Raw genomic sequence first — 27,003 nt, 5'->3', positions numbered from 1 at the left:
TATTTTCAGATCTATAAACCAAAAGACCCAAAAATACCTTGTTGCAATTTATTTATATTTACTTTAGTTTGCTCTTTTATTTATCTTTTATACCTATCTCTATTAGATCTCACTCTTGTTCGTGGTCGTGAAGGGATTGACAACCCCTTTTTCGTGTTGTGTGCAAGTGTTTGTTAGTTTGTGCATGCGCATAGATTGGAGACTTGTGTGTGCCTCCTACTGGATTGATACCTTGGTTCTTAACTGAGAGAAATACTTATCTCTACTTTGTTGCATCACCCTTTCCTCTTCAAGGGAAAAATCAATGCAAGCTCAAGATGTAGCAGGAGCCAAAGAATATTCACGAGTATTAGCAGTTGAGTTGTCAATTCAACCACACCTGAAAGACTTAATATCTGCAATAAAGTATTTAGTAGCAAAGTAGTATGGAAGTAACGGTAACAGTGACAATAGTAACAGTAACAACTTTGTAGTGATTGTAACAACAACACAATGAAAGTAACTTAGCAAAGATCAATATGTGAAAAACTCGTAGGCATTGGATCATCGATGGATAATTGTGTTGGATAATATTCATCATATAGCAGTTATAACCTAGAGCGATGCTCAACTAGCTCAAATTCATCAATACAATATAGGCATGTATTCCGTATATAGTCATACGTGGTTATGAAAAAGAACTTGCATGATATATTTTGTCCTACCCTCCCGTGGCAGTGGGGTTCATAAGAAAACTAAGGGATATTAAGGCCTCCTTTTAATAGAGAACCAGAACAAAGCATTAGCATTTAGTAAATACATGAACTCCTCAAATAACGGTAATCACCGGAAAGAATCCCAATTATTGTCACCTTGGGTATGCGGATCATAACACGTAGTAGGTGTGTATAACTTGCAAGATAGGATCAAGAACTCAAATATATTCATGAAAACATAATAGGTTCAGATCTGAAATCATGACACTCGGGCCCTAGTGACAAGCATTAAGCATAGCAAAGTCATAGCAACATCAATCCCAGAACATAATGGATACTAGGCATCAAGCCCTAACAAAACTAACTCGATTACATGATAAATCTCATCCAACCCATCACCGTCCAGCAAGCCTACAAAGGAATTATTCACTCCCGGTGGTGGGCATCATGAAAATGGTGATGGACGAAGGTTGATGATGACAACGCCGACGGATTCCACCCTCCGGAGTTCCCCGATGAAGAACATGAGGTGGCGGTGGCTCCGTATCGTAAAACGCGATGAATCCTTCTGTCTATTTTTTCCTCCGCGAATAGGTATATATGGAGTTGGATTTAGGGTTTGCCGGAGGTCCAGGGGGGGCACAAGCTCGCTAGGCGCACCGCCTGAGCTTGTGGCTCCTGTGTGGTCCCCCTCTCGTATATTTTCCACCGGTATTTTTTATATATTCCACAAAAATTCTTCGTAAATTTTCAGATCAATCCGATGTGTGGAATGGGTCATCACCGATGGCGGCAACGGCCATGTCATCACATCCACGACGTTCAGGGCGCGCAAAAGGAGACACTCCTAACAATCTCTCCCACGACCGTGAGCACCGTGGTGCTCCTCTTTGCTCTCTACCTCCATCTCTCATCCACAACTGGCGATAAGAAACATGATGGGTGGCAACCCCTCATCTAGATCAAGATTGGGTGGGGGAGACCAAAAAGAAAGAAAACCACAATGCAAAAAACATTGCGAGGTACACCCGATGACATCTGCGTGTAATTTCTGTGCGACTAAGAGCTGAAAAACGAAAGATCAAATTATTACGACAACGATGTACCATCACCATCGCATACTCTACTACTTTGATGAGATAATATCACATGAAAATCAAGTTTCAAGGGAAAATTTGTGAAAATCACGTTTGAAAGTTTCGAAAGCAATCTAAAAAAAATACAGGATGTCAAGAGGGTGGTGTTCCAATGCCATGCGAAATTCCAGGTTCAAACACATTATCAATAACAAGCCATGAAAAGAACAAATTCAGTAACATTTTCCATTCGACACTATTCAATGTTGATTTTGTAATCTGTTTGGAAATTTCACATGCTAACAGACATCACACTTTTAACATCTCGCATTTTTGGGGATTTTTCCTGAAGTTTAAAACATCATTTCCACAAGGTTTTCAACGAAACTTTTGCATGTGATATTCTCTCCTACTTCGATTAATCTCCCCAACTAACATGCCCGGTTAAACCAAAACGCACGTGCTTCCCGCAGGCGAGAGGGGGAAAAATGGTGCCGATGAACAGTTGACCTCTCTCATTCTCGATCTACCCTCCTCCCTTTTTTCCTATTTCCACTCCTCCGCGCGGTTAAGTTAAACGAGACTCCAAACTGAACGCACCACGCCACACCGCCCCAGCCGAGCCCAGCAGCAGCAGCAGGGCATCGCACTCACCGACGCGGCCCGCCTCCACCTCCGCCGCCCGCCCGTCCGTCGCCGCCCGCGACGGCAAGTGCGAGGCCGGGCACAGCAGCCCCCACAGAAGGCGGCGCCACACGACTACGGGATCTCGAGGTAGCTGTCCGCTTCCCGCTTCTGACGCTTTCTCCCCCTTTTTCTCCTCCCTCTCGCTTGTTTGGCGGGAGAGTGTGACGAATTTTGGTTAGGATTTGGGGCTTCGAGTATCAGATCTCTGGGCGATCAGGTGCGGCGCCGGAGGTTGGTGGTGAATGCTGCAAGTTTTCGGTTAAGGTCTCGCAAGTTGGGATCTTTTTAGATGCGAATCTGTGTCAGAGGTGGGGAAATTTCGAACCGACCTACTTGGGCCTGCATACTCGGATCTCTTGAATTTTTGCCAATGTGTAGTTAGTTCTTGGGATGTGAAGGCTGTGTCAGTCGAAACCACATGTCCTGCAAATCGCAGTTTGCATTTCAACCATAGTTGATGATAATGTAGGATTTGAAACCTTTTCGCACATTGCATAATGGTACGCATAGTTCAAGACCCGATTCATCTAACTGAGCGATGTTGGTCTTTCCATCTCCATTGAGCAGGTAGCTTGAGTTATTGTGCGGCATATAGTGCTTTGCCTGTGTTAAATTGCTCATGAGATCAGTAAACTGCTATGGATATATGAAGCACATCTGAAGAAGCCCCATATTGTTTTATACCGGTGAATGATCAGTATTTTGTCTGTTTCAGATCTTAGCATCCCTGGAGATGGAAGGAAGAAAGACAGGTTTATGGTAAACCCTGGTAAATATTCGTGGGAGGTCAGCAAGTGGCGGCCTGATTAAGACTGCTGCAACACTTTGAGGTTCAATCTCCAATTAATTAGTGATGCCGAGAATGAAGGTCCCAAAGCGTTAGGTCATAGTGTTGCTGACATTCATCTGCACAAATGTCTGTTACATTGAGCGTGTGGGTTTCTCGATTGCGTACACCGTAGCAGCTGATGCAATCAACGTGAATCAAGCAAACAAGGGCCTGATACTCTCCATGTTCTATTATGGTTATGTTCTGTCGCAAATTCCTGGTGGATGGGCAGCTCAGAGATTGGGAGGGAGGCGTGTTCTGCTCCTGTCATTTCTGTTGTGGTCTTTGATATGCGGTCTAATTCCACTGGACCCCAACAGAGTAGTCATTCTGGTCCTTTCTCGCCTTTTTGTTGGTGTGGCACAAGGTTTCATATTTCCTGCCATTCACACAGTCCTGGCACAATGGGTGCCACCGCAGGAGCGCTCTCGCTCAGTGTCGTTGACAACCTCAGGGATGTACCTCGGGGCAGCTTGTGGCATGCTGTTCTTCCCAAGTCTGGTGAAGCACATGGGACCCCAATCTGTATGTTTAGTCGAAGCAGTACTTGGAGTAGCATGGTCTGTAATATGGTTGAAGTTCTCCAGTGAGCCACCTCGCACTGACCTTCCAAAAGTGGCAGTGCCAAAAGTAGCATCTCGGGAGAAGATTAAGGCGCAGTCAACAGGGGTTGTTGCACCTCGCACTGTAAAGATACCATGGCGAAGAATTATCTTCAGTCTACCTGTTTGGGCAATTGTCGTGAACAACTTCACCTTCCACTATGCCTTGTATGTTATCATGAACTGGCTGCCTACCTATTTCGAACTAGCCCTTAAGCTCAGCCTCCAGGATATGGGATCGTCAAAGATGCTACCCTATTTCAACATGTTTATATTCTCCAATTGGTGGAGTGGTTGCTGATCACTTGATTACAAAAAAGATCTTATCAGTTACCAAGACAAGGAAACTCCTTAACACCATTGGGTTTGTTGTCTCGGCTGTTGCACTTATGGCTCTTCCTTCCTTCGGTACGCCCTCAGGGACTGTGATCTGTTCATCTGTATCCCTTGGTTTTCTGGCTCTAGGAAGAGCAGGGTTTGCGGTGAATCACATGGATGTTGCTCCAAAGTTCGCCGGCATAGTGATGGGGGTTTCAAATACAGCTGGGACCTTGGCTGGGATAGTTGGCGTTGGCCTCACAGGAAATATTCTGGAGGCTGCAAAGGCCTCTAACATGGATCTAACAAACTCTGAAACCTGGAGAACAGTCTTCTTTGTTCCATCATACCTCTGTATTTTTAGTTCAGTCATTTTCTTGATCTTCTCAACTGGTGAGAAGATTTTCGAATAGAGGATGGTTATTTTTGCTTTTCTTTTCTTCTCATTTATGGCGAGGCAGGATAGAAAAACGGGAATCTCACATGTATTTTATTCATTATCTGTAAGATTTCAGAGCTCAGACTGCATTCCACACATATTAAATTATGTTATTTTAGGAGGAATAACGCTTCTCTGTACTAAATTGTGTTTTCTGGAATGATCCTATGACTATGTTATTCCAGCTGGCTGGTTTGCCTATTTACAACTATTATATTGTGTAATTTATCAGGCATACATCATCTCCTTTTTGTAAAGAATTTTCCTGGGGATAGGAAATAGTGTGAATTGCACAGCAAGAAGTCAGGATGACATGCCATTCATTTTATCCTGACAATATTTTGTTCTGAAAAGAACATGTGATTGTTCTACCTCTTTTTAATGGAATTGCTATTTAAATGTATCATAGCTAAATCTGTCTGGAACACGGAAAGCTCCCTTTGGCTGTGTAGAGGTGCATTTTATGTTTGATAAACCTGCTGGAAGATGTTTATTTCACTGTGCCTAAAGAGATCCCATTTTGTAAGCTGTAGAACCTGAAAAAACTGTGCCCTCATCCCTGGCAAGCTGGGATGTGAAGCCTACTATCGGCGGAGATACATTCCTTTACATTCACCTGTTTTTTTCTACTGCCTCTTTGACTCATAGGGTTTAAAACCCACATGGATAGGATCTGGTTACATGTGCAAAATAGAGGATTGTGAAAGCGCATAAATGTGCATAATTGGTTGTTTGATTCGTAGGAATAGAAAAAACACAGTAATCCTAAAAATTATGGTCAAACTAAGGTTACAACTTACGCAAAGGTAAGATGAAGATAATATTATGCTACTTTTGGCCTTTGTTCGTTCTTTGTGCATAGGAATGTAAAAAAGAAATTCCACCGGATTGTAAAATTCCTTCGGTTTTCCTATAAAACTCAAACCAAAGAGAAATCTTTCGACTTTTCCTGTGGTTCAGTGCTTTGGATCAAATGGATAATTTGTGGAAAAAAATCCTATTCCTATGGTTTTTCGTACACTTTTCTTACGAATCACAGAGACCAGCAGTCCATGAATGTAAAATCCTAAAGAAAACTAACGCTTTGCAACCAGTACTCATTGCATATCCTGCTGCTCATTGTGTCAACTTGTGGATTTGATTATTATTATTTTTGAACAAGATCAGCAGGGCGGGATAGTGATCCATACAGGATTCATTAACAAACAAAAAGATTAGAAAAACGCAAAAGAAACGTCCACTACCTAAAACAAAATATCATGTGGAATGTGCTAGAAATGATGATTGCATAGGAGAATATGTGTCTGCAAAAATAAAATAAGACGTACTCCCTCCATATCAGTTTAGCCTACAAAAACATTTTATATTTTGGTACAGAGGTAGTTCCAAACTCTGGAGCCTTAACTTCACAATTTGTGTGGTTGTCGGATTATGCAACAGAATTGACACATGCGTGGAAAGGTTCTATGTTTAGTGAGAAATGCCATCTTTATGTCACCCACTCAGCAGAAAGCCATAGGCCTTGGGGCATCTCCACGAGGAGACTTGACCGTCTGAACACTTTTAGCCATCCAATGCGGATCAAAAAACAGGCTGAACCGGTATAGACGTTCAAATCTCCTAGGTCGGCTCCAAATTGAGGGTAGCTCTAGGGTACTTCGGACGTCTGCCACGTCAAACTCCGACACCCCGAACCTACCCCAAACCCCCCTTCGACCAACTGTAGAACCCTTCACACATTCACGCCGCTTTACTGGCTTGTTGCGTACCAGTATTCATGCTGGCATGTCACTCAGGAAGCCTACTCCAACTCTTAAAACCGGCCAGCTGGACGCCCCCAAACCCTATCCGCGCACCCCTCCCCCCTCCCTCCCAAAGCCATCGCACACACACCACTCCCACCACCGGTCACCGTGACAGGCAAGAAGACTGACGCCAAGAAGACCTGGGTGTGGTGGCTGGTAGACGGTTATCGCTTTGACCAGCCTCCGCCGCGCCAGGACTCCGGATCTAGTTCGCGGCATCGCCCATGATCACCGGGCCCATCTCCCTCCTCGGCTCCATCCACCATGAAGGATGAGCCAGTCTCGAACATGGAGGAGGAGAATCCGCCCTAGCGGCAATGGATGACGAGTTCGCGCGACACATGGAGATCATGCGCCGCTCGTTGATGGACCGCGGTCGACGTGGACATTTGCAACCGCGTTGTACAGATCAGACGTCGCGCCAAGGAGAAGCCGGCGTCCCCTCCACGCAGCTGCGATGTCCGCGTGCAACCATCCCCGCCACCATGACGCTCAATGGCGTCAGACACCCATCAAGTAGGAGCGGGCTCTGTCCCCACCAAAGCAGCATTGTTGCATCGACTACTACATCCAAGGAGGCGGCTCGCACGACGTGTTGTCCTCATCGGGCACAAAAAATGAATCTCCAAGGTAGAGGCATGCCGTGAGCAGTGTTAGGCGCACCGATCGGTGGCATTAGCGAAGACCCAGGTATCGCCAGTCTGGTTGCTTCCAGACCTCGCGCTCGAGGAGGCGTGGGCCCTCAATCTGTCCAAGACAAATCGTGCAGTTTGACGCCCGATGTCGTCATTGTCTCAACGAGCAGCTCCTTCGCGTATGGCTGGCCAAGTTCGAGCGCACAGTCCAGCAACGAGACAATGAGAGTCGGCGTGAAGGAGGTGGAGCATATATTTCATGAGTGTGACGCCGCGGCTGGGGAGGGATGCCGCAAAGCCGCCTTCCTAAAACGGTGTGACGACGACGGCGGTGCGAACAACCAGGGCGGGGCCGATGGCCTCGCAGGCCATGCCTACGAGGTCACCGTCCACTACTTAGCCACTTAGCCTGGTTTAGATTAGTTTTAGTTTATTTTATGTTTAATTTGTTAAATTTTGTTGTTTTGCATGTAATATAAGTACTTTGTTGAATTTTGTATGTATTCCATGTTCATGTTGTTTTAAATGGGGAGGGAGCATTTGGTGATCAAGTTGGATGGCTAACACTAGCTCGGACGTCTGGGACACGTCCAGACTTATCTATGGATATTTGGGAGTAAAATTTTTGTGATCTGCATTGAAGATGGGCTTAATATTTTTTAAGACAAATTTGGTGACATCAGTTTTATGTCATACTTCCTCCGTTCCATAATGTAGTGCACATAAATTTCTGATAAGTCAAATTAAACAAACTTTGACCAACTTTATACAGAGAAGTATCTATATCTACAATAATAAATATAAATATATAGTGTGTATATATATTTGTGTGTGAAATATAACTCATAATGTCTCTAGTGATATGCCTTTTGTATTCTAAATATATCTATATTTTTCTATAAATATGCTCAAACTTTATAAGGTTTGACTTTCAAAAAAATATACACATTATATTATAGAACAGGGGGAGTACTAGACAAGTGTCTCAACTCTCGACTTCATACTGCTTTTTGTACAAAGTTGTACTCAAGTTGAGACACTTATTTTAAGACGGAGAAAGTACATATTAATTTGTGGCACTTTCTGCAACACCATGCTACTCACGCATTCCCTCTTTGACCCCTACCCCTGCCAACACTCCCCACCGGCAGACGCACCCTTGGCCACCCCTACGTCGTGCTGGTAAGGAAAGAAGAGAGAACGGGGAGGAGTATCAGGGCATGTCCAACGGAGATCACCTAACAGATCTTATAAAATGTTTGCATACACGTCCGAATGTGTCCGCAAACATCTGGTCGGATGGAAGCCATCCAACCGCTTCTCCCAAATTTTTCGTACTTGCCCGACCTCCTCTCTTTGTCAAATTGTCTACATCAATAGCAATTCAACCATACATTTAAATAGTTACAAACAAATGCAATTACTATCAAAAGCATCGGATGCGCAACAAGGTTTTTACAACTATCAGACCCAAAAGCAAAAGAACCAATTGTCCGAGCCAAAATCATCAACTTTCGGCGTCTCCCCCCTCCTTTTGCAGAATGTGTGTGATCATGATATCATGCAAGTCCTAAACAAACTTGGCCGCATTGCAATTCAAATCTTCATCCTTCACATACAAGATCTTTTGCTCCCATCATGCTTGCTGGTCGCAAGCTTCCTCTCCTCGAGTTAGATCTTTTTCTTTTGGATTTCCACGAACAAGCTAAACCTCTCCGCTCTTCTTTCCTTCATGGGCTCATTGCGCTTGGCACATGCCTCCTCCTCCTTCACCATGATGTCCTGGAACTTATCTGCCATCTTGGTCGCCGCCCCTTCTCGTTTTCTCCTTTTGTTCTCCAATTTCCAAGATGGCCTCAACGCATCTGGGCTAGCAAGCGATACAGTGTCATGATAAACAAGTTGCAACATAGAGCCATTCAATCAAATGCCCAACACATAGAGCATCACAATGCAAAACTTAGGAGCTCGAGGAGTGACACACTACTTGACCACTAGTTTTCCATTCGTGTGTACACACTACAATACTTTGTTGACGACCTCTTGAATGGTGTATCATCATTGCTTCGCGACTTCGGATTTCGATCATTGATCAATTCCTTGTTGTCGAGGTGCAATGTTTTTTTCTCATGAAACCAACCGTGCACACTCTGCCAAAGAGTCGAGCCTTTTTTGCTCCATGCCTTGAAGAGGATCAACACTTGTACCCAACCACGCCAAAGACAACAATTCATCCCCTTGCTCGAGTACGACAAACCCCTCTTCTTATTTGCGTCTACATTGGGCACATATGGTTGTTGGGTGTCCGTCAACGTATCTTGCTCCAATTGTGGTGAGTAGTTGTCATCGACTTGCCTGTCCTCACGGTTGTCGCCGTTGTTGATCATGTTTATCATCGCCTTGTTGGTGGACGCCGTTGATCTGGGGGGGGGGGGAAGGCATTCTACAAGACAGTGACGGAATATCGCTAGATGAGGGTCCTCGGACGGAAATCATGACCGGACAAGCATCAACAACTCGGTGAACACGTAGTAGCTGTTGAAGTCAATGATGTATGGCGGAGGATGGCTAGAATTAAAGGAGGCGACAGAGTGTTGCAACGATTGTTGTGTGTCGGGCTAACTGTACTGCTAGCGGCAAAGTAGTACGACTTCTTGTACTGGGCGGGCCAGGGCAGCACCGACATGATGATCCGCTGTGCAGGAGGAGCTTCGGCTTGAACGGTCGTTTGCCCTTCTTCTTCGCCCTCTCCTTCATGTGCTGCTCTTGTGGTTTGACTCCTTCGGGTCCGTCATGGCGACGAACCTCGTGATGGGCTCCGATAGATCCATCATGACGGCGACGGGCGGCTAAACGGGCCAAAACGTTATTTTGGCTAAACAATATTTCAAGAGGATCGAACCTCATAGCTCAGCAGTTTCAAATGGTTTTTAAAATACTATAGGTCTAAAAGGAATTGATGTGTCCGATGGCAAGTTCAGGCTGATGGTACCACTATCACACACACACACACAAAGAGAGAGAGAGAGAGGGAGAGAGAGAGATGGTCGAATGGTAGGGATGGTTGGGCATGGTGATGGTACCACTATCACTAGATCTGGGGACCGTGGATGACGAGATAAGAAAGCGGGGAGATACTGAGAGAGACTCAACTAGAGCGTTGTCTTTTGTGGTTTTCATAATTTTCAGCGCAGAGAGCGCGAGAGCAACTTCCTTCGAGTTTCTCCTAGCAACTTAAACTCACTTGTACACACGACTAAATAATTCCAAATTCGCAAGGGCACCAAATTTCTGCAAAAGTTCATCCAAGGTCGCCACTTTTCCGAACAGGCCCTGCTTTTGATCCAACAACACAAATGATGACGATGATTGGTGCATGTGAGACCATGCTCTATAAGTTTTGCTTTGGGAATATATGCTCAGCAAAACCTTTTCTACAACCATACTACACACCTAGCCCTGGGCCAATGGAATAGTACCGTCCTGCTCCGCCAGTTGTTACCAATAGAAAGGGCGCCATTAGCGTGGCAAATGATCATAAGCGAGTGGCATGAGGTACATCGCCGCATCAACGCGCAGAAAGGAGCCATAAAAGGGGCAGGTGGAGTAGCACACACGCCAAGCCAAGCCAAAGTCTCCTCTCATCACTGTGATCACCCCGTCAGTTTTTTCTGGTGCCATCCAGCGGTTCCTTTGTCCACACCAGCACGCCATATATCATATCAATATCTCTATCTATCAATAAAAATAAATATAAATAATGCTGGAACTATCATTTTCGGCTTATATTTTTTGTTATTGTCGAGTCCAAGGCCAGGAGAGAAGCGAAGGGAAGTAAAGCAGCCAAGGCGCGTCTACTGAGCGAGCTTTCCTCCCTCGGCTGTACCCCTCTCCGCCTCGCAGCTCCCCCAGATCCAAAACCCAAGCGCGTGCCCGCCCCCGGAATCCAAACCCTAGCAGCGCCGCCCGCCCCCTGCCTGCCATGAGGGGCCTCCGGGCGGACGCCGGCGGTGGCGGCGGTGGCGCCTCCTCCTCGTCGACTTCCACCGCAGGTGACTGGTTCCTCCCGCTGCCCAGTGATGTTCCGGTGTGCTGTAGTTAGTTGAGTTTGATCCGCTTGGTCTCATCGTCGAATTTGTGCCACGCACGACGCATCTTCGCGTGCCTCTGCTGAATTTCGCGTCCCTCGCGGGCGGTCCGGGCAGATTCTCTCCTCCTCGCGTGGCACCAATGGAGATTTATGTTTTTTTTTTGCTTCCTCTGCAGAGAACTCGCGCTTCGACTCGGGGCAGTATTCCTTCTTCGGCAAGGCGCCGCTGGAGGGGCTGGAGCTCGGCGGCAGCCTGGCGGATGACGGGGGCCTGGACGGCGGCTATGGCGGCGGCGGCTTCGGTGGGCACGACGATGGGGCTTACCAGCTGTCTCCTGTGGGGGAAGAGGTGCGGCTCTCACCGGCTTTGTATCCGGATTCCCTGCTGTTGCTATCGATTGTGCTGCACTGCCGCATGCTTTCTAAAGTCCTGATTGTGTTGTTGGTGCTCGCTACTGTTCGAAAGCTGTGAAATTATGTGCATTGCATGTTTCACACAGTCCTGATTCTGTTTGTTGCTGCTTGGATGAGTACTCATGAGTGGATACTCTTTTCTGCAGCAGGATGATAGCTTGTTGTTTTTTGACGTACTGGTCGGCGGTAGTACATTCGATTTTTGCCTTTTGTTTTTGTTCTTGCAAGGAGGAATTGTGTACTTTGGATGCAAATAGGTCAAGAGAACTGCCCCTCTAGTTTTAGAGGGGGTTGCATCTGATTTAATGTGATAAGAATACATATAGTCCCTCCGTCTGGAAATACTTGTTGGAGAAAAGAATAAAAATACATGCATCTAGAACTAAAATACGTCTGGATACATCCATTTCTCCGACAAGTATTTCCGGACGGGGGGAGTGGTAAATTGTGTCCCTAAGCGTTATGATCTCCACAAAATGTACCTAAGAAAATCATTTTTGTGTGTGTTTCTAACTGGTTACGACTCGATTGAGCAAAATTGTTCTCTTAGAAAATGGAGGATATATTGTCAACTATGACCATTCTTTTATAATAATAACTCAGTACTGGGAAATGTAAATTGGGCTATTGTCAGCTGTAAAAGACGTGATCGTAGGATGTGTATCCCGCGAAGCCGGCTTCCCTGTTGCTATTGATTGTGTGCTGCACTGCTGCATGCTTCCTAAAGTTCTCTTTGTGTGTTGGTGCTTGCTAATGTTTGAAAGCTGTGAAATTATGTGCATTGCATGTTTCACACAGTCCTGACCGTGTTTATTGGTGATTGCTACTTTTGGATGAGTCATGACTTTTGGATGAGTGGGTGCTCTTTTCTGCAGTAGGATGATAGCCCCGTCCTTTTTAGGTACATTCGATTTTTGCCTTCTGTTTTTGTTTTTGCAAGGAGGGATCTTGAACGTTAGATGCAATAGATCAAGAGATCTGCCTCTCTAGTCTTAGAGGGGGATACATTTTTGACTTGATACTTAAGATGATAAGAAAACATATAGTAAATTGCATCCATACGTGTTATAACCATATTTTTTTTGTGTTTTTTTATTGGTTAGGACTTGATTGAACAAAAGTGTATTTTTAGGACATGGAGGATATATTGTCAACTATGAGCGTTCTTTATAATAATATCTCAGTACTGAGAAATGTAAATTGGGCTGTTGTTACCAGGAAAGGGACGTGATGGTAGGATGCGTCTTTGGATCGAATAAAATTCCTTCTGTTAGCTGCCTTCCTGTTGTTTAGTTTCAGCTTCCGTTGTTCTGGAGCTGAAATGTGTTTCACCGTGGAATTAGGACTTAGTAATCAATAAGTTATTTTTCTCTGGAATGTTGACCTTTGAGGGGTGTTGGTACAAGCTTTCCTTTCTTCTGCACTATGTCCCACCACATACACAAACACCATCGGTGTTTTTGCCATCTGGACTTTTTTGAGTACCCACATCCATTTATTGAGCAGATCTTGTAACCAGGTGCAACTTAAAGTGATTGCTACTTGGTATGGAACTTTAGGTGATACCTTGCAGTATTTCATGGTGCAAATGCGAGCGCATTCTGCCTAACTGTTTTTACTTCTAGTCAGTGCCTGTAAGTGTGTAGGCCTACAGGCTGTAGCTATTATACTGGAATGAAGAATCTGTAGCTACTAGGCTTGTCTGGAGATCAACATGCTTTATTTTCTTTCTTTGTAGTTGATCGCCCAATATAGACTTTCGTAACAAGTATAATGATATAGACGTACCAAACCTTTGACATTACATTCTGAAGTAGCTCAATTTCCACCACTTTCATGTTTAACGTTGCCAATTTGTTTCATAAATCATTTCTAGATTTCCTTATTCTGCAAGTTTTTTCCTACCTACTTTGTAACTTTGGTCACTCTTCTTTCAGCCTTGCTTTCTTTTGACTCCTGTAGTCATGTTCCCTCTATTTTTCATGATGAAAATTTGTCTTGTTCTTATGTTTTTGCAGATTGATTGCATGAGTAACTTGTCTGAAATTGATGATCTTGCAAGCACGTTCGCAAAGGTTAGCAGCCTATATCTAACTTGATTACTTCAGTTGGTGGTCTTAAATTTCATACCTATGGTTATGATATATTGAATTATCTGTAGTTTCAAACGATTTAGTATGTCCAGGATGACCCTTTATGCTCTTGAAGGCTTATTACTTCATGCTCAATGCAGTTCTTTTCCTGCACTATTTCATGAGTCTTTCTAAAATACTCCCTGTGCAAAGTATTATTAGACGTTGAGCATAATATATGGTCAACTAATATATTGTGAAAAAGATGATCTATTGTGTCAAATTATGCAATCCTGAAAATGACTTTGGAGTACTCTGAGTTATTATATGCTAAGGATAAGTGGATAAAACACTTTTTTTTAATCGGTCACACAAGTTCCGGTTTTAGCCATTCATATATAAGTGGATAAAACACACCATATGCCCAGATTGAATCGGTCGCACAGGTTCCAGTTTTAGCCATTCATATATAAGTGGATAAAACACACCATATGCCCAGATTTAATCGGTCACACAAGTTCAAAATATGGCATGAATCTCCGGATTGCATTCTTACATATCTAAATACCAAAGTTGAAATGTACTAATATGTTAAAAATAAATGGAATAGGTATAGTACATTGTCAAGATCTTTGAGCCTTGTGAGTTAAAACTGAGTATAGGCCCTGGATTCATGGGCCACCTAATGTTTTCCCCTTTTTATTTATCATGGAGTGCCTACTGATACTGAAAAAAAATGTCTTGTCTTCAGTTGAACCGAAGTATAAGTGGAGCAAGGAATCCTGGTGTTATTGGTGATAGACGATCAATTTCCAGGGAAAGTAAGTTGCATTTCTGCCCCCAGTTACTACTGAAGCTTGATACTGGAAAAGTTTCTTCATGTTACATGTAGTCTAAACATAGATATACTTAACATTGTGCTGGCCACCTTATTTAGACATGTTTAATATGGAAGATGATAATCAAACCCTAAATATTGTCCATATACATGTCCAGATTTTCATGTCTGTATTCCCGAGCTAAATATCGTGTTTCTTTAGGTTCTTTGACTACCGACTGGGCCCAGGAAGCAGAGTTCTCGAATTGGGTGGATCATGATATACTGGACAGCGACGAATTTCGAGACAGCAAACAATTGTGTCCTCAGCCACAGTATTTGCCTCAGTTCGGAGAGTCAAAACCATTGAGCCGAACATCATCCTATCCCCTGGAGCCACTACAACACCGCTCCAGTGAACCTATTCTGGGACATAGATCTCCTTCATTTACATCCTATCCTCCACCAGGTGGTGGTGGATTATCTTATCCTGCACAAGGTCTTACGCGGCACTCGAGCATTCCATCACCTGGTGCTGGTTACCAAATGGGTTCTCCAAGTTCGTCACTTACTGGTTCTCCATATAACATGACTGGTCTACCTCATGGACTGCGGTTGGGGCGAAGCATGTCTTACACTTCTGCAGATCTATACGCGAACAACTTGCTGCAAAACGAATGGCCAAATCAAGCTGGTTCGCATGCTTTTGAGCATCTTAATCTACAGCCCAGTTTATTGCAGCAACAACTATCTTTTCCGGGCAGTTCAATGTCTTCGTTGCTATTTTCTCAGCAGCAACAGCAGCAGCAGAGGTTGTCACTAGTTCAACCGCTTCATCATCACAATTACCTAAACATGCAGCCTCACTTGTATCACCATCATTCCCCGGAGATAATAGGCAGGTTTGATCATATTCCTAGTGTGCCTTCACCAAGGGACAAGAGATCAAGGTCAGGAAGAGGAAAACACAGTATACGCTTTTCTCAACAACAATCTGATACAGCTAGCCAGAATGTTGACACTGGAGGAACAAAATTCAGATCAAAGTATATGTCATCTGAAGAGATTGATACTATTTTAAGAATGCAGCACTCTGGCAGTCACAGCAATGATCCTTACGTCGATGACTACTACCACCAAGCTTGTATAGCCAAAAGATCCGTCAATTCTCAGAAGAAGGTGAATTTCTCCCCCATGTCAATAAAAGACTCCCACTCAAAGTCTAGGTCTGGTGGTGATCAGCATTCATACCTGAAGGTTGATTCTCTTGGAAGAGTGTCATTCTCTTCCATACGTAGGCCTCGCCCTCTTCTTGAAGTTGATATTCCTGCATCTGGTGATGGTCACAAGTCATGTACGAGGCCACTGGAGAAAGAGCCAATGCTGGCAGCCAGAATTACCGTTGAGGATGGTATATGTCTTCTTCTAGATGTAAATGACATTGACCGTGTGTTACAGTCTAGCCAGGCACAGGACAGCAGCTTCCAACTGAGGCGAAGGCGACAGGTCCTCCTTGAAGGCTTAGCTACATCACTTGAGCTTGTCGACCCTTTTGGCCCCAACAAACCTGGCAATTCATCTGGATTGGCCCCGACGGATGACCTTATTTTTCTCCGCATTGTTTCTCTCCCTAAAGGACGCAAGCTCTTGGCACGGTATCTCCGACTTCTTGCCCCTGGAAGTGAGCTAACCCGCATAGTTTGCATGGCTATCTTTCGGCATCTTAGGAGCTTGTTTGGGGGTTTGCCATCAGATTCTGGTGCTGCAGAAACAACAGTTAGTCTTGCCAAGACCGTGTCCTCCTGCGTGCATCACATGGAGCTCAGTGCCCTCAGCGCCTGCCTCGCAGCTGTTGTCTGCTCGTCGCAGCAGCCACCTCTCCGCCCTCTTGGCAGCTCTGCTGGTGATGGTGCTGCTCTAATCATCAAATCAGTACTGGACAGAGCAACTGAGCTACTGGCCGATCCCCATTCTGCAGCCAACTACAGCAGGTCAACCCGTTCGCTTTGGCAGGCGTCGTTCGATGCCTTCTTTGGGCTTCTGACAAAATACTGCGACAGCAAGTATGGGAGCATTCTGCAGAGGTTCAGCATGCAGGGATCCAACTCAATGGCTGGACCTGAAGCCTCGAAGGCCGTCAGCAGGGAGATGCCCGTCGAGCTACTGCGTGCAAGCCTTCCGCACACCAGCGAAGAACAACGCCAGATGCTTCTTGACTTTGCTCGGAAATCCATGCCTGTGATCGGCTACAACCACTCGGGCGCTAGCGGCGGGCATTCTACTACTTCCGAACCTGTTCCCGGTTAAAACTATATGTGCTGCTTGTCTTTCAGATGGTGATTGCAGAATTGGGATAGACATGCTTCCTGTTTCGCAAGATGTGTGAGCTTGGAGAAGTTCCGTTGGCTCCGTGTCGAAGTTAGCGTTCCTGAGGCTGTGACTAGGGTGGAGGTTAATTTAATAGAACCAGCATTCTCCTTCATGTGGGTGTATAATACCCGCCTGATGGCTATATCCATGACAGATTGTCCATGTATGTACCCTGTGTTGTAACTGTGCAGTGATGGACCAGATGGAACCTAGTTTTAACCCTTATTTTCTCCCGGTGAAAAACAAGGTGGTGGGGGGTGGCAATGGCTGTGCAAGTAGAGTTTCTATAAACTATCTTGTGGTTGCTTCTTGGTGGTGGACGTGTGGGGGATCTTTGTGTGAGTGGTGGCAGTGTTGAAGCTCAGTTTGGTCTATCCATATGCATTGGTGAGATATGAGATGTGTGTGAGGTCTCTTATTTGTAAGCTTGGTTATGATTTGCGTCTTCTCTCATTTCGTGTTGTTGCATCATTTTTTCATTTAGCGTTATGCTCATTCACTTCGCTCTACAAAATCGGGCTTTTGTTCCTGGAAATTTGTACATACAGGTGAATTTGGCACGCTGTTATCATGTGCAAGCAGAGCAAATGACTGAAGATCGCATGAACTTTGACAGCAACAGCAGACTACTACTCACAGGAACTGCAGTCGGATTTTCTCACCGTCACTGAAACCGTCTTCCTCCAGTCCGGCCGGCGAGCTCCCTGGGAGCTCGGCGCAGAGCCGCCGTCGCCTTCTCCCTACCCGCCGCGCCGTTCGTCCAACGCGGCAAGGCGTTGGCACCATCGCACCAACCACCACTCAAGGTCAAAAACTGCTTACCAACCAGTACTCAGCGTCTCAGCCTGTGTTCATCAGTTAAAAACACGGCGAGGCTGGCTTTGGTGCGACCGCCGTCTTCCCGCGAAATACCCATCCTACCCTCCCCATCGCCCCGTGCAGTCCACCAGATCTCAGGGGCAAATCCGTAACTGCCAGAAGCTCTCTCGCCCCCCGCTTCGGAACCATCGCCCCCGCGCCGCGCTACACAGCGGCAGCGATGGCGCCCTAGGGTTCAATTCAACCCGCCTCGATCCCTCCGCGCGCCACAATGCAGAGCTCGCTCGCCCGGCCTCCGCCCCCGCTTCCGCCCCCCTCGGCGCGGGGCTCCGCGGGCGCGAGGCTCCTCGCCCGGCCCCGGCCGGCGCCGGCGGTGAGGTGCCACGGCGAGCCCGCGTCGTCGTCGTTGGCATCTGGATGGGCCCCGCCGACGCCGTTCACGGGGAGGGACCCGGACGCGAGGAAGCCGGCGTGGCTGCGGCAGCGGGCGGCGCAGGGGGACAAGTACGCCCGGCTCAGGGAGTCGCTCGGCGAGCTCAAGCTCAACACCGTCTGCGTCGAGGCCCAGTGCCCCAACATCGGGGAGGTAGGTAGAGCCCATCGATCCTCTTGCCACGGAGCCGCTGTGTTCGTGGCCCGGGTGAGTGTCTTCAGCGATTTGATGATGATTTGCCTGCTGCTGCTGCAGTGCTGGAACGGAGGCGGCGGCGCCGGCGGGGAAGGGGACGGCATCGCCACCGCCACCATCATGCTCCTCGGCGACACCTGCACCCGGGGCTGTCGGTTCTGCGCCGTCAAGACCAGTAACAAGCCCCCACCGCCCGACGCCCTCGAGCCTCTGAAAACGTCCATCGCAATTGCGAGTTGGGGGTACGATCACTGACAATCATCGGCATGCTAAGAACTTAAGATGGTGTGATGAATATATCTGATAAACGGTGTTTCTTTGCAGAGTGGACTATGTTGTGCTGACAAGTGTCGACAGAGATGACATCCCTGATGGTGGAAGTGGCCATTTCGCCGAAACAGTCAGGGCTCTCAAGGTTTGTCCCTGTCGCCTTAGCTTGCTGATTAAGTTAGTGAATCTACCATGTGATAGTTTTGGGTCTTCTGTTCAGGAGTTGAAGCCTACGATACTGGTGGAGTGTCTAACTTCAGATTTTCGAGGCGACCTGGAGGCAGTTGCGTCTCTGGCAAACTCTGGCCTAGATGTGTATGCGCACAACATCGAAACTGTGAGGAGTATGCAGAGAATAGTTAGAGATCCCCGAGCAGGGTAATAAGATTCCCTGACTTCTTTTGTATGTTGCTCAGTCTATTGTGCTCCCACCATTGTGCATACTAACTAGGAGAGTCCTCTAAAGCGCTATATCATCAATGCCCTCCTCTGAGTTCGTCACACTCATTTACAGTACTCTAATGATTTGGTAACATGACATTTGTAATTTCAAAACCTGCATCTTCACTGATAATTTTAGAAGCAGTTACAGAAGGGAAATCACTGATGTCATATTTGCATCTGGCGATGCAACTGCTACCTTATTTCCAATCTGTTATCTCTACAGATATGATCAGAGCTTAGGGGTTCTGAAGCAAGCAAAGGCTTGCAAAAAGGGTATGGTAACGAAGTCCTCGATCATGCTTGGTCTGGGTGAGACAGACGAGGAGATAAAACAAACCATGGCTGACTTGAGGGCCATCGACGTTGACATTCTGACCTTGGGACAATACTTACAGGTTTGATGTTTAGCCCTGTTATTTGAGGAGAATATTTATCGACTTACAGTGCACCTTTCAGTTTATATTACCCAGCTGCCTTTGTAAATGCTGTAACAACCATATCTCCTTGATTATACAGCCAACAGAAAGACATTTGAGAGTCAGAGAATATGTGACTCCTGAGAAGTTTGATTTCTGGAAGGAGTATGGAGAATCTTTGGGATTTGTGTATGTTGCTAGTGGACCTCTGGTAAGCATTACATATAGCTGGTTATGCTTTTAGATAATAATAGTCGAGACAAGGAATGCCAGTGTTTATACAAAGAAGACAAAACTTTTACCAATGCCCACTCACCCAGACAGGGAAACTGTTGTTGTTTTGCATCCTCGATAAAACATGCCTCTTTGCTATCCAGCTTGTGAAACCACACAAAAGAAAAAGCTAGCACTTGTCTTGTTAGTTATTGGTGGTTATGCAGTTTTGTGGTTGCTGCTGTTAGCAAACTACAGGAACTCACTTTTGTATTCTTGGACTTTTTCAGGTCCGGTCCTCTTACCGCGCAGGGGAGATATTTGTCCAAAATTTTGTCAGACAGAAAAAGGCCCAGCTTATATCTGCTGCATCCTAGTCTGATTCTCGCCAGTCCATTCTATTCCGTGCCAGAGTTTTACACAGGAAGAGTTAGTACTGAGGCCTCCAGAACGTAGGGCAATGTTGATCCTTCAAAGTTTGACGCTTGTCAGTTTTCTGATTGCTTACACCTGATATTCAATTTCTCTAGGCACTCTGGCGCCTGCCGAATATTTTTGTTTGTATCACTTGCTTAGGCAGATAGTTGTGTGCCTGTAAGGAAATCCGTCAGTTGTTGTATCTGCTGCTTTGTCTATGATTTATAGTGCTATATATAGCGGTGTCCTGATTGTTTCTGAAGCACAGCGTGTTTTGGCATGTCTGTTGGAGTTCCTTTAGAGTTGCCATTACTGGTGTGTGCCAGCTCATTGCAAACTGAGTACTCACTCTATTCACAAATATAATATGTTCTTTTTTTTTGCGGGTGCAAATGTAATATGTTCTAGTGCAACTTTTTTTTTTCTGAATTGGATGCATATACACACGTTTTACTGTGTTTGTTCCTCATTTCAGTCTGTAGGTAGTCCATGATGTAATATCCAACATGAGCAAAAAATGAATGTCCTTTAGGGACCTTTGGATACCAAGATTTCTAACCTCTTACTTTCCTAGTTATGAATTGGGGAATATAATCAATTGTGAATTTATTATTTTTAGGGAAATTGTGAAATCAATAAGTAAGCCTTCCCTCATCCCTATTGGTATCGGTTTGGGTCACTACCCAGAACCCTGTCAAAGCCTGTCAATTTATCAAGTTGAGGCATTTCGATTTTTATTTCAAATAAAACCCTGAGCGGCAAAATAGCTCGATGCCAAAATGATAAAAAACTTAACACCTCTTATTTGACTTCTTCATTATTTTGAAATGCGAAAAAGATCCAAATCCAAAATGCAAAGGTTGTCTTATTCAAAACCTCAATCATCACACCCCTTCTCTTGATTTGATCGACCCTGCTCCGCCACAACATTTGCACATTTAGATGCTACTACCGTACTTTCTAGAGGATTAGCTTTTCTTCCCTGGTTTTTGATAACTTCTATAATTCTCTCATTACAGTGTCAAGAACCACACATGCAAGTTTCCCTGCATGTGACTCGGCCGTGCTTTTTATCCGAGGTGTTGCGTGCAATTTTGCACGGGAGCTCAAATTAAAGCCATGAAACAAGTAGCTGGTAAATTAACTTCTCTATATTTGCCAATAAATGATGAGCTACAAAAGTATTTGGTTTTTTCTTGTCAATCTTATTTGTAAACGGATGTTGTACATGTTTAAGGCATGTGAGGCCTTCTGAGAACAAACTCGTGTAGGTTCAAAGAGGACCGGAGTACCGGACGTATGCACTCAACCATGACTTGAGGAAACCGTGAGATCAGAAGTGCCATGAAAGTGAAGCAAAGGTCAAGGCCTGAATAGAAGTACAAAACTAAGAGCTTAAGACTATGAGACGAGAAGCATCAATATTAAAATCACCCAACATTCAGAAGATGCAGTTTATTTGCGGGAAAATTTGATCATTTGCCCGTTTTATTTCCCCCTGATAATCTGTCCTCCCCGTGAGAGTGACCGGTGGGGCTCGAGGCTACCTTTCATTGACATAAGCGAGGGCGAATGATCAAACACTCAAGTAAAACGGGACAAAATGATGTAGCACCTCAAGGTGCTAATGGCAAGCAGGCTAACAAAACCTGGAGACTAAAAATTCCATCTGGTCCTTTTTTTAAAACTAAAAATTCCATCTGGTTCTGGTGTACACATGCTTGTCCTCCATCGCCGCTTCCAGATTATTGTTGTTTAGATCCCAGAAGCAGTTCTCTCAATTACAGGGAACAATTCTCTCGATCACTAGGAACAATTCCGAACAGGAACAACTCGGAGGAGGGATTCAAGAGAGAGAGGAGGAGGAGCCTCCCTCGTCAGGGTCCTTCGGTTCAGTTTCGTGATCCAACCGGATGCCGATAATAGATGGATCGAAGACATCTACTCCCTCCGTTCCGAATTACTCGTCGCACATATAGATGTATCTAGATGTATTTTAGTTCTAGATACATCCATTTCAGCGACGAGTAATTTGAAACGGAGGGAGTATGTTACAACTTGCACACACTTACAACATTGGCCCACTGTCTGTATGCGATCCATTCCTCGCCGGCGTATCACTTGGATGGAATGGTGGTCTCCCTGACTTGCGGGGCCCGCCATCTTGTTCTTTCTCTTTGGATTCAGTGACCTTTTCCCGCACAAGTGTTGCCTGCACTTTCTCCAGTTTCATCAGGTAAAACACATTCTTCAGTTTCATCAGGTAACACACTTTCTTAAGTTTCATCAATTAGCACCTTGAGTTTGCTCTCCTTTTCTTATTATTTGTTGCTGCATGCTTAGCCTTGGCATGGTCTCGGCGCTTCTCCGAGTGTCGCTGCATCCGGGGCGTTACAATTATCAGTATGTCCAAGCGTGTGATTTGCACCAGACGGATCGAACGGTATTGTGTTGTGCTGCAACTTCTAAGTGTGCAATTGTCCCGAGATGCACTGAGGGGCATACAAGCTGCACTTCTCAACCATCATGTCTAAGGGCTCCTTTGCACTGGCGGAGCTAGGTAGAAACTGCTGGTGGGTGGGGTGGGGTGGGGGTGGGGCAAGGCAAAAATATGAGTGTTTGGGAGTGCAAAATGCTAAAAGAATCTCATCGAAGCCCTCCCTCAAAATATTTCTTCACTGCTCCTTTGATTCAAGGATATTCATATGATTTTTAGCAACTTTTTTTTGAGGAAATTAGAAGTTCTCTCGTTTTTTTTGAGCGGTAATTAGAAGTTTTCTCGGAAATGGAAAAAACTCCCGATCCAACTAATTTTTTTTGTTTTGAGCAACTCCCGATCCAACTAAATAGGACCGCCTCGAGGCCGACTCGGCTAGCAGGCCAGCAGTGACTTTCCTTTGAAATAGGACCGCCTCAAGGCCGACTCGGGGTAGCAGGCCGACTCGGATTAGTTGGCACCTCCGCCAGGCCGCCCTATTTTAACCAGGCCCAGGCGACCAGCACCAGCGCACGCCGCTGATTCACCTCGGCAGTTCGTCTCCACATTATTCTCTCCGGCGGCGGCGACTCGACTCTCGGCGAGGGGCGGAGATGTCCTACCTACTCCCGCACCTGCACTCCGGCTGGGCGGTGGACCAGGCCATCCTCGCCGAGGAGGAGCGGCTGGTCATGATACGCTTCGGCCACGACTGGGACGAGACATGCATGCAGGTACGGTTCCCACCCCCCAACGAAACCCTAACTTCTTGATTCTCTCTCGATCCAACTGCTTGGTTTGATTGTTTGAGGCCGTTCGGTCTGGGGTGTCCGGACACCGGATTCGTATCCGAAATTGGGCGGGGATTCGCCGTAGAGATGGCGCACATAGACCAGGCTAGATTTAGTTTTAGGGGTCATGAGGCGGAAGGAAATAATGATTTTTTTCTTAGGAATTCTCCTTCATGCTGATTTGTGTGACAATTTCGCTAATTAGCTTGTGTGAGCAGTTCATCCTCATGTTAACAGCAGGAGTAAGCTCTGGTAAGGACTAGTTGCAACATGTGTTGTAATACAAATATCTGAGCTTGGTCTTTAGGAATCTCAGGGCAGCACTGCTGCTTGGATGGTTCATATAGTATGTAAACAAATGGCTCTTAGTACTTGGTAATTGTGCTGCTCCCCAGGTAGTATCCACGCACCCTGCTGGCACCTTTCCATTGCCTGAGAGGATAGGCGGTTAGTTTGGATCTGTAGCACAAGTGGAGCAAGTCACACGCCTCTGTTTTTCTTGAAATAGAGCTTCTAATTTTTAATGAGCTAGATAGATAGTTACCCACAATCTATATTTTTCTGCCTGTAACATATTAGGAGTAGTTCAAGCTGCTTCTTTGGTTAAGTTGGAAGTAGAACTAGCCATTGTGTACTGACATCATGTACCTCCACATAACCCTGAGGAAATCGTGTGATTTGTGCTTTTCTTTCATTCAGCAACTTCTTTGATGGTTGTTCAAACTAATCCATCTCTGAAGTCTTCTTTATTTATGTTGTTGGTTGCAGTTTTGACCTTCTAATTTTGTTAGGCTTTGGTTCTAAATCAATCTAGTAAATCTGGATATCTGTAGTTATGTTGTATGTGGTTGCTATTGCTGCTTATGGATGATCTCTTGCACTTTGGAGTGCTTCCTTGATCTATTTGTCTTTATATTAGCTTTGTTAATGATCTGGTTATGATTGATGGTGTCAATACAAATAGCTTAACTGCTGTTTTGGTGTACTGGTGCAGGGCTGCTACATAGCTGATTAATATGGGAGCAAATGCTTTTAATTCTCCGTATGTACTATCCACACATCCTACAAGTGATTTTGCATTCGGCCTTTCCATTATCATAAGCTCATACCGTCAGAAGCTAGTTGGTCGATTTGGAGTAGGGTAGAAGTTGGAGGATTTTTGGTTGTTGAAGTAAAGCTTCTATGTGTACTGAGAGCTAGGTTAGAACTCACCTCTATATTTTGCTGCGTTTCACATATATATTTGGAGTAGTTCACTACTGGTTGCTTGATTGAGTTGAACTGTTGAAGTAGAGCTAGCCATTATACTCAGGAAGTTAAGCGATGTGTGCTTTTCTTTTATTGACGGGCAATTGTTTTATATTATTGATTGCAAACTTGTAGTTTAACTTTTTTTATTAGCCTTTGGTTCTACATCAATCTAGCATGGTTGTTGTATGTTGTTGACTTCATTATGAGTTTCTGACTATCTGCTTGTTCATGTTTAGATGGACGAGGTGCTGTCAGGGGTGGCTGAGACCATAAAGAACTTTGCGGTGATCTACCTCGTCGACATCACGGAGGTTCCGGACTTCAACACCATGTACGAGCTGTACGACCCGTCGACGGTGATGTTCTTCTTCCGCAACAAGCACATCATGATTGATCTCGGGACAGGAAACAACAACAAGATCAACTGGGCAATGAAAGACAAGCAAGAGTTTGTTGACATTGTGGAGACCGTCTACAGAGGAGCTCGTAAGGGCCGTGGTCTGGTGATTGCTCCCAAGGATTACTCCACCAAGTACCGTTACTGAGGTATCTGTGCCTGGCTATTCATGTGCAGTGTGTGGCCTGCTCTGTTCTGTGAAATGAGCTGTGTGACCCTTGATGTAATGTCTGTCAACTTTGAAAGTGTCGCGTAACTATGTATTTGTATCTTAAATACATGTCATAAACCTGTAACCCTTTGAAACAGGACCTGCTGTCTATTGGTATTACTGATTAAAGTGATATTTGGTTTGAACTATGTGTGTGAATTGCTGAACAGAGGTCTTTAGGAATATCGGTGCAGCACTGCTACTTGGATGATTGATTATATGTAAACAAATGCTCTTAGTGCTTCGCAATTGTGCTGCTCCCCAGGTACCATCCACACATCCTGCAGGCGCCTGAGAGAATAGGTGGAGGAAGTGGAGGAAGGCCCTGTGTCTCTGATTTTCTTGATGAAATAAAGCTTCTAATTTTTAATGACCTAGATTCTCACACTCATTTCTCTGCCTGTAACATATTTGAAGTAGTTCAAGCTGATTCCTTAGTTAACTTGAAGTAGAACTTGCCATTGTATACTGACATCATGTACCTCACTACATAATCCTGAGGAAATTGAGTGATTTGTGCTTCTTTTTTTTCATTCAGCAACTTCTTTCATTGGGTTGTGCAAAATAATCAATCTCTGAAGTCTTTTTGTTTATGTTATCAAGGTTGACCTTTTACTTTATCAGGCTTTGGTTCTAAATCAATCTAGTAAGCCTGGATATCTGTAGTTATGTTACATGAGGTTGCTAATTGCTGCTGATGGATGGTTTCTTGATCTGTTTATCTTTATGTTAAATATAGTTAGCTTTGTTAATGACCTGGTTATGATGATAGCGTTAATACAAATAGCTTAGCTGCTGTTTTTGTGTACTGGTGCAGGGCTGCTACTTAGAGGATTAATACGGGAGCAAATGCTCTTAATGCCCGTATGTAATATCCACACATCTTATAAGAGATTTTGCATTCAGCCTTTCCATTATCATAGGTTCATAGTCTCATTAGTTAGTTGGTTAATTTAGAGTAGGGTAGAAGTGGGATGGTTTTTGGATGTCTCTTGTTGAAGGAAAGCTTCTATGTGTACTGAGAGCTAGGTTGCAACTCACTTTTATACTTTGTTGTGTTTCACATTGTAAGTGCATCTAGTGCCCCTTAGTGATTTTGGTGTATTGAAGACTTATAGGTTAAGGGACTAATGCGTTTGTGAGTGTACACATGTCTATAAGTCTATGATGAGTTTGATATTTACAGAGAAAGTCGACCCCTAAAAATGAAGTTCTTCGACTGAAGACTTTGGATTTCTGTAGACTTTCTGAAGACTTTGAAAGTGAAGAAATTGGTGTGACCTTGAAGGCTTGGTAATCATTCAAGGAACATGAAGTGTGAAGACTTTTGTTTTCCTAGTTTCATTTTCTCTTTCTTGAGTCATAGGAAACACCGTACTGTTAAAGGGGGTCGAGGAAATACTAAGGAAAAATTTCCATGTGATGCTCAACTCAAAATCCTACACCTACCAATCCTTTCGAGTGAAGCCATTGGAAATCTCGCACAGTTCAGCCATATTCTTCAGTGACAGAGACGAAGTTCTTCTGGTCTATGAGGAATTTGTTCTGATTGAATAGTTAGGAATTCGCCAGTGCGGATTGCCTACCAAGTGAGGAACATGATAGCCCTGAGGTATTTGAGAGTCAAATATTCCGACTGTTGCTGTGCTATGCATCAGCTGTCCCAAAATATCTACCCACCTAACGGTCATATCAGACAAGGGCATTTATGTCTTATCATGTCGGGCTGCTCCCCGGCTATAAATAGTCGCCCCCTACAACCACTAGTTGGTTGGCTGCTCCGAGAGAAACTGACACTTGTCATTTGAGAGCAACCCATTC

At 45.0% G+C, this 27,003-nt stretch overlaps 3 protein-coding genes and 1 pseudogene across 4 annotated transcripts; all 4 read left to right on the top strand.

Annotated features, from left to right (window-relative positions):
- The first annotated feature begins 1,406 nt into the window (after window positions 1-1,406).
- LOC123095985 (probable anion transporter 7) lies at window positions 1,407-4,808 on the top strand (annotated as a pseudogene).
- Window positions 4,809-10,889: 6,081 nt separating this feature from the next.
- On the top strand, window positions 10,890-17,154 carry LOC123139643 (protein PAT1 homolog 1). The gene is made up of 5 exons (XM_044559389.1): window positions 10,890-11,138; window positions 11,353-11,525; window positions 13,609-13,665; window positions 14,414-14,483; window positions 14,703-17,154. The coding sequence occupies exons 1-5, from the start codon at window positions 11,069-11,071 to the stop codon at window positions 16,784-16,786; spliced, it is 2,454 nt and encodes an 817-aa protein (XP_044415324.1). The 5' UTR covers window positions 10,890-11,068; the 3' UTR covers window positions 16,787-17,154.
- A 613-nt stretch (window positions 17,155-17,767) lies between these two features.
- On the top strand, window positions 17,768-20,318 carry LOC123139654 (lipoyl synthase 2, chloroplastic). The gene is made up of 7 exons (XM_044559396.1): window positions 17,768-18,254; window positions 18,357-18,538; window positions 18,621-18,711; window positions 18,787-18,944; window positions 19,234-19,405; window positions 19,527-19,637; window positions 19,930-20,318. The coding sequence occupies exons 1-7, from the start codon at window positions 17,940-17,942 to the stop codon at window positions 20,014-20,016; spliced, it is 1,116 nt and encodes a 371-aa protein (XP_044415331.1). The 5' UTR covers window positions 17,768-17,939; the 3' UTR covers window positions 20,017-20,318.
- A 2,662-nt stretch (window positions 20,319-22,980) lies between these two features.
- On the top strand, window positions 22,981-25,328 carry LOC123139664 (thioredoxin-like protein YLS8). 2 transcript variants are annotated; one of them, XM_044559407.1, is made up of 3 exons: window positions 23,056-23,266; window positions 24,318-24,365; window positions 24,811-25,328. In XM_044559407.1, exon 3 carries the CDS (start codon window positions 24,811-24,813, stop codon window positions 25,117-25,119), a length of 309 nt encoding a protein of 102 aa, XP_044415342.1. In that variant the 5' UTR covers window positions 23,056-23,266; window positions 24,318-24,365; the 3' UTR covers window positions 25,120-25,328. The 2 variants fall into 2 exon arrangements, with proteins under 2 accessions (XP_044415337.1, XP_044415342.1); XM_044559402.1 differs by lacking the exon at window positions 24,318-24,365 and having other exon boundaries at window positions 22,981-23,266.
- The last annotated feature ends 1,675 nt before the right edge of the window (window positions 25,329-27,003 follow it).

The sequence above is a fragment of the Triticum aestivum genome, chromosome 1B, assembly GCF_018294505.1.
Source record: "Triticum aestivum cultivar Chinese Spring chromosome 1B, IWGSC CS RefSeq v2.1, whole genome shotgun sequence".
Taxonomy (NCBI): domain Eukaryota; kingdom Viridiplantae; phylum Streptophyta; class Magnoliopsida; order Poales; family Poaceae; genus Triticum; species Triticum aestivum.
This window is presented reverse-complemented; position numbering and strand designations above follow the sequence as displayed.

Coding starts and splice junctions, on each gene's coding strand:
- LOC123139643 (XM_044559389.1), top strand. CDS start 11,069: ATGAGGGGCCTCCGGGCGGACGCCGGCGGTGGCGGCGGTGGCGCCTCC. Junction 11,139..11,352: donor CTCGTCGACTTCCACCGCAG/GTGACTGGTTCC, acceptor CTTCCTCTGCAG/AGAACTCGCGCTTCGACTCG. Junction 13,666..14,413: donor TTGCAAGCACGTTCGCAAAG/GTTAGCAGCCTA, acceptor TCTTGTCTTCAG/TTGAACCGAAGTATAAGTGG.
- LOC123139654 (XM_044559396.1), top strand. CDS start 17,940: ATGCAGAGCTCGCTCGCCCGGCCTCCGCCCCCGCTTCCGCCCCCCTCG. Junction 18,255..18,356: donor AGTGCCCCAACATCGGGGAG/GTAGGTAGAGCC, acceptor CTGCTGCTGCAG/TGCTGGAACGGAGGCGGCGG. Junction 19,406..19,526: donor CCTTGGGACAATACTTACAG/GTTTGATGTTTA, acceptor TTGATTATACAG/CCAACAGAAAGACATTTGAG.
- LOC123139664 (XM_044559402.1), top strand. CDS start 23,147: ATGTCCTACCTACTCCCGCACCTGCACTCCGGCTGGGCGGTGGACCAG. Junction 23,267..24,810: donor GGGACGAGACATGCATGCAG/GTACGGTTCCCA, acceptor GTTCATGTTTAG/ATGGACGAGGTGCTGTCAGG.